This window comes from Passer domesticus, chromosome 5 (assembly GCF_036417665.1).
Source record: "Passer domesticus isolate bPasDom1 chromosome 5, bPasDom1.hap1, whole genome shotgun sequence".
NCBI lineage: Eukaryota > Metazoa > Chordata > Aves > Passeriformes > Passeridae > Passer > Passer domesticus.
This window is the reverse complement of record NC_087478.1, coordinates 55,442,934-55,449,070: the sequence shown is the minus strand read 5'-3', so window position 1 is coordinate 55,449,070 and position 6,137 is coordinate 55,442,934. Positions and strand designations below refer to the sequence as shown.

Genomic DNA, 6,137 nt, shown 5'->3' with positions numbered 1-6,137 from the left:
CTGTAGCACACGTAGAAACCACCCAAACCACACACACGGCTCGGTTGGATGGATGGGCAGAGCCCAATAAGATGATGTATAAGTCCAAGTGCCAAGTCCTGCATTTTAGCCACAATAACCACCTGCAACGCTATAGGTTGGGGACAGTGTGGATGGGCAGTGCCCATACAGAAAGGGACCTGGGGGTCTTGGTTCACAGCCAGCTGAGCACGAGCCAGCAGTGTGCTCTGGTGGCCAAGAAGGCCAACAGCATCCTGGCCTGTGTGGCCAGCAGGAGCAGGGAGGTCGTTCTTCCCCTGTACTTGGCACTGGTGAGGCCACACCTTGAGTGCTGTGTCCAGTTCTGGCCCCTCGGTTTGGGAAGGATGTTGAGATGCTTGAGCACATCCAGAGGAGGGCAACGAGGCTGGAGAGGGCCTTGGAACACAAGCCCTGTGAGGAACGACTGAGGGAGCTGGGGGTGTTTAGCCTGGAGAAAAGGAGACTCAGGGGTGACCTTATCAATCTCTACAGACACCTGAAAGGTGTATGTAGTCAGGTGGGGTTGGTCTCTTTCTCCAGGCAGCAACTGACAGAACCAGAGGACACAGTCTCAAGCTGCGTCAAGGGAAATATAGGCTGGATATTAGGAATAAGTTTTTTACAGGAAGAATGATAAAGTATTGGAATTGTCTGCCAGGGAGGTGGTGGAGTCACCATTCCTGGATGTGTTTAAAAAAAGACTGGATGTGGCACTCGGTGTCATGGTTTACTTGAGGTGTTAGGGCATGGATTGGACTCAATGATCTTGAAGGTCTCTTCCAACCTAGTGATTTTGTGATTCTGTCTGTGATGGCGCACAGAGCCGGCCGAGGCAGCGCTGGAAGCGAGGAGCAGACGGAACACGGTGCCAGGGCACAACCACAGCCCGAGGCTGCGGAGCGCCAACCGCGCCGCTCCCCCGGCCGCCGAGCTCTCACAAGCGACTGTATTCGTGAAACACAGAATCAACCGAGCTCGCGAGCCCGGGCAAGGAGCGGGCGGGAGGGGCGGGTACGGCGGCCGGGTAGTGTTTGGTGTCCCGTTACCGCCCGCCCTGTCCGTGAGGGCGGGCGGCAGCGCGGCCACTGCGCCCCGGGGGACGCGGACGTGGCGGCGGCCGAAAGGTGCCCGTGGTGTGGGACAGCACCGCGGCTTGGGCTCTCTAAGGCCTCCGAGGCAAAGGAGATGCCCGGTTAACCTCAGTTTTACCTCGTTGTATGAAGAGACACTTGGAACACCTAGCGTCCGAGGTTTGGCACCGGTTTAAACTGCTGTAAAAGCCATTACAAACCACCGGTCGCGTTCCTTCCGCACATATCGGCAATAAATCCCGGAAAACAGATACCTACTGAGTCTGAAAAATCATAGGATAAAAACTCTGCAGTGTGATGTATAAAGTCACTACACTGAAGCTCTTCTGTCTCTTTCTTCACAGTGCCGTCCCATCCATTGATGGTTTTCAGAAAAGGAAATTAAAGGCAATACTTTGTGTCACATTTTCGGTGAACACTAAGGTTCTAAAACTCTATCCTTACCCCAAGCATTTTTACTTCCTAGAATTTAATTCCCTACAACTAAGCAGAGATTAGGGAATCATATTCACCTATCTGCCTCTATGGTGACAGAATTTATTGTTTGTACTTAACCTGGCTGGAGCCTGCAATTGTGAAATAAATACTGTTACAAATGAGGATTTTACAACTAACTTTGAAAATAAGGAGTTGACCTGGGTCAGAGTATTTGGGAGAGAAGCTGGAAGACAACTGCAACAGGGTAATGAAGTTTGCTAGTGAAGGGTTTGACACAATGATCTTTATTACTGATACCAAAAATATTTATTTTGCACAAGCACAGCATATTTTAGCTAATTCTTTCTACTAATTTCAAAATGAGTCACAAGTCATATGCAGCATACAGATCACCAGCAACCTTAAGGTCAGCTTCTTACTGAATTCACATGTAAACCTAAAAAGTATATGCTTTTATTTTTTATTGCAATGTTACTTTGTCTCAACTATGAAAATCAATCACTTTAGAGTAAAATAAAGTAGGAGATTCCTGGTTTCCTTATAGATGGCTGAATCAGAATCTCAGGAAGGAAACTATTATAACAGGGGAAAGATGGTGGAGAACTTTAAAACAGATATGGAGGAACTTCTGGAGGAAATGGAAAAACTAACAGGTACAGGTCTTTATTAGGAATTATATGGATTTTTGTACTAAAGACACTGAAGATTTACTTTTATATTTATTCTGAAAACTTTTGTGTGATAGAAATGTAATTAAAACAATCACCATCAGCTAATGTCCTCGGGTTCTTAATTGTGAAAAAGCATGCAAATAATTTAGGTGGTTCAGATGGTCAGAATTAAAAATCAATAGGTGATGCATGCTTAGTTGAGAGTCTTGGTTAAAACCAAAAATATTACTAAGGTGTTTAATGTACAATTATTAAAATATAGTCTATAAAACAAGACTTAATTCTAAAAAATTGATACATATCACCTCTCAGGTCAGTGTACTATAGTGAATGCTTGGTAAAATAAAAGGGAAAGTACGTAAGCATACATTAGTACATAAGTGCTAAAACTATTTGCTCAGCTTTGTCAGATACTCATTATTTCAAAATCAATTCCATTATTTAAGGTACTGATTATTTCAAGATCATTACTTAAGTTGTCCTTAAAACATTTCATCTCTGTTGCAATGTCCTCAATCTTATTCTTCCTCACCTAACACAAGTTGTAACCAGTCTGGAGGGAGGATTCCTTATATAATATTCATATATTTTTAAACACTCTCTTGACCCTTTCCATTTGATTACCTGTTTTGCTGTCATTTTTCGATGAAGTGTCCATCCTTGTTTTGTAATTCACATCAGTGTACCATCATTATGAACTATTTTGAGACATTTATAAAGAAGCAATACTGAACAGTCTATTTAATCTAGTATTAATATAGGCAGTTTCTATTTTTTTTCCATCCTTCTCTGAGATCTGAACTGATAATAATTCATTTTATTAATTGAATTTGCTTATTGAATTTGTTTATTGAATCAGTCATTGTTTTTTCCTGGCCAGAGAATAGTAATACCTGTTGTGTTTGCAGTGCGTGCAACCTGGATGGCCTATGACTGCGTGGCCATCCAGACCAACCCAGACCTGTCCAACGCCATGCAGCACTTGGAAGATGTCTTCCTGATGTGCAAAGAGCAGATGGAGAAGAAATGGCAAGAGGTGCTACTGGAATCTATAGGTGAAGAGCAAAAAAAGGAATAGATTGAACTCTGTCATACTGCCAGAATGACATCCCTTGGAAAACCACTTAGGTCCTTTTTTCTCCCAGCTGTGGAGGTTTCACCACAGCTGGGAGAAATGTGGTGGGAAATGGGCTTTCCTCTTGCTAGGAACTACTTATTCGTGAATGTCTGTGGAATTATTTTAATGAGATTACACATATAGCTTCATATAGTTGAGGGTAAAAGGCAACAATGTGTGTATTTGCATGCTGCCCATCAGTAATCCCTGTAGAGTTTCCACACACAATTGACACACCCTCTGACCTTTTCCCCAGAAGATCATACTCACTTCATGGTCAGTATAACTGCAATTCTTAGAAACCTGAACAAACTGGGGGGATGGGGAGCAGGGGTGCTGTAGAGGGCCAGCCTAGTAGCATTGTACTAGCCCATGCCTTTCAAAGAAAACTGAAGAATTGCTTATTTTCCCAAATGAAACACAGGTTATAAATTCCAGATCTGCAGATAGATTTATATGGTTTTATTTAGTATTATCATCTAGGTGTTCCATTACATGGTTTTATTATTTAGATAGACCATCCATAGTTGTTGCATCTTCTTTCATTAGATTTTTAACCATTTTTTTGAACTGATTTCCCCAGAAAGATTGTTCCTCTCAAACCCTAAGAAGGTGGCATGAAATAAATTTTTTTTTGTAATTATAGACTGCAGTGAGTGTGGTGACATTGCTGCAGAAACCAAACTAATCATGCTCTAAAACATGCTTCTCTCCATATGTTCTTACTGTGAAATATTAAAAAAGGACAAAAAAAATTCTTTAGTCAGGATGTGGATTAAGAGCAGCATCTCATGGTTTGTGGTTTTACATAAATGAGTAATTTATCAGAGATGGAATTCAGTGCAATAAATTTTAAGGATTTTATTTTATTAAAATCAGTCTCTTTTAACAAGAAAGTAACCACCATGCAGCAAGTGAGAGCACCTCCATGTCCTCTGAAGAGGTAATGATTTAAATCACATCTAAATAATCCCTGAAAGTTTGCCAACGTTTAGGTTGTGTATTTGAGAGTGGTTGATCTAAATTCAGACAAAATGTTTATCCATTGAAGTAAAAAATATGTAGTCAATTTAACTTTGGGTTTGTTTGTTTTTTAACACCAAGTATTTCCAGAGTTACAAATGGTAAGAACAAACTTTGAACTGTACACTTGACTTTCCCATGGGTAGGTCTTCAGTTCTGCCCAAGATTTTCTTTGCAGTTATGTGATGGTTATGAGAGGAAAGTTAGGGATAGGCAGCAGTGCTTATTCCTAGAAAAACTATACAGCAAGATATTTATATTTTAACTTTGCTATTTTTATCCTTTATTTATTTATTGGGTTATTACTTACCATCTACCCTATTTCAGCCCCCCTAGAGCCTGCAGCAGAACCCAGATAGCCCACACTAACACCTTTATTTCCTGTCACAGGGGTGCATCTATAAATTTCCAGAACAAATTAAGTGGAGTAAGAGCCCCATCTAGTGCTCACATAACAGTACCAGTAAACTGGATTGTTGACATCTCTTAACACCCCAGAACCCATTTTCTGTGATGAGAAGTGTCAGCAGTAGCATGGTGTGTAACACTGCAATGCTTTTGCATGGCAAAGCAAAATTTACTGATCTTAGTTATGCACTGCACCTGTTGGTAAGTCAAGAGGCTGATGCCCAAGAGTAACCTATCCAAGAGTCATCAAGTGGAGCCACAAGTATTCTCAATATTCTGTTTTAGAGTTTCCATTAACAGTTTCTTACCAAGAAACACATGAGACTTATACAAAGCCTTCTGCAAATTCCAATGGAAATTCTTCTGGTTGAAACTGTGCCCTTCTTTCCAGTGTAAAACAACTGAAAGGGGGCTGAAATGAGAACATTTCACACTCTGGGATCTTGACCATGTCAGAACATGTCCTAGAGCTCTGTTTTTAGAATATTTTTTCATTTACTACTACTGCCCTCCAGTTCTTTATTATAGCCCCAATTACATCGGAAAGGCTCAAGAAGCCATATGAGCTGTTTCACCTTTTAGTATATTTTCAAAAGCTCAGTCCAGATTCTTGCAGCAATTTTTCCTGAAACTGAATCTGTAACACCTCTATTTACACATACTATTAAATTTTTTTTTTTTCCTGAACAAGAACTGTATCACATAGGCACTATTGGCATGAAAGCGGCAGTGTACAATTAATTAATTTTAAGGACCTTTGTGGTCCTCCTCAAATCACTATTTACAAGTCAAAACTTACAGCCAAACATTGAAGAATAATGTATTTTGACACTAGTTCAGAAAGTATAATGAAGCTCTGAGTCTTTTCTATCACATTTTAAAACCTTAAAATATTAATTACTAATTTCATCAGCTGGTGGTACTAAGTCATCAAGATCCATTTTCTGCTCAGTGCATCATTGTCCTGTTCTAGGACTAAAAATTCAATCATAGCAGCCTTGCTCCATTATTGCAAACAGCACAAAATAGAAAGTTTAAGCTACCACTTAGCTGACACTCCAAAATCTTCTCATCCCCTTTACACCTGCAACAGGATCCCACTGCCACTTGGCTCACACAGATGATTTCCCCTACAGCTCTGAGGATTTCAGAGCATGGACTTTCTCTCCCCAAAATCACAGTGGTACTGAAGGCTTATTGGTTCTCCAAAAAGCCAAACCAGCAGAAAGCAGAATGATGTCTAAAGCCATGGCTTTGAACTCGGCATCTGCAAAGAGACTAAAAAATCCACAGCTGTTTTCACACGCCTTATAGCGTAGCACAGGCTTTGTTTCCAGAGCTTTTTTCCAACAGAAAGTGTTTCGCTTC

General features: G+C 40.9%; 1 protein-coding gene across 12 annotated transcripts in view; it reads left to right on the top strand.

Annotated features, from left to right (window-relative positions):
• The first annotated feature begins 260 nt into the window (after positions 1 to 260).
• The window catches only part of SYCE3 (synaptonemal complex central element protein 3), a 42,138-nt gene continuing 36,261 nt past the window's right edge, over positions 261 to 6,137 (top strand). For 6 of the 12 annotated variants that reach the window (XM_064420612.1, XM_064420611.1, XM_064420610.1 and 3 more), the window contains exons 1-3: positions 1,104 to 1,535; positions 2,095 to 2,203; positions 3,130 to 3,276. In XM_064420612.1, coding sequence (XP_064276682.1) covers positions 1,410 to 1,535; positions 2,095 to 2,203; positions 3,130 to 3,276 — 382 coding nt within the window. In that variant the 5' untranslated portion in view covers positions 1,104 to 1,409. The other 6 variants (XM_064420619.1, XM_064420621.1, XM_064420617.1 and 3 more) reach the window with 6 other exon arrangements.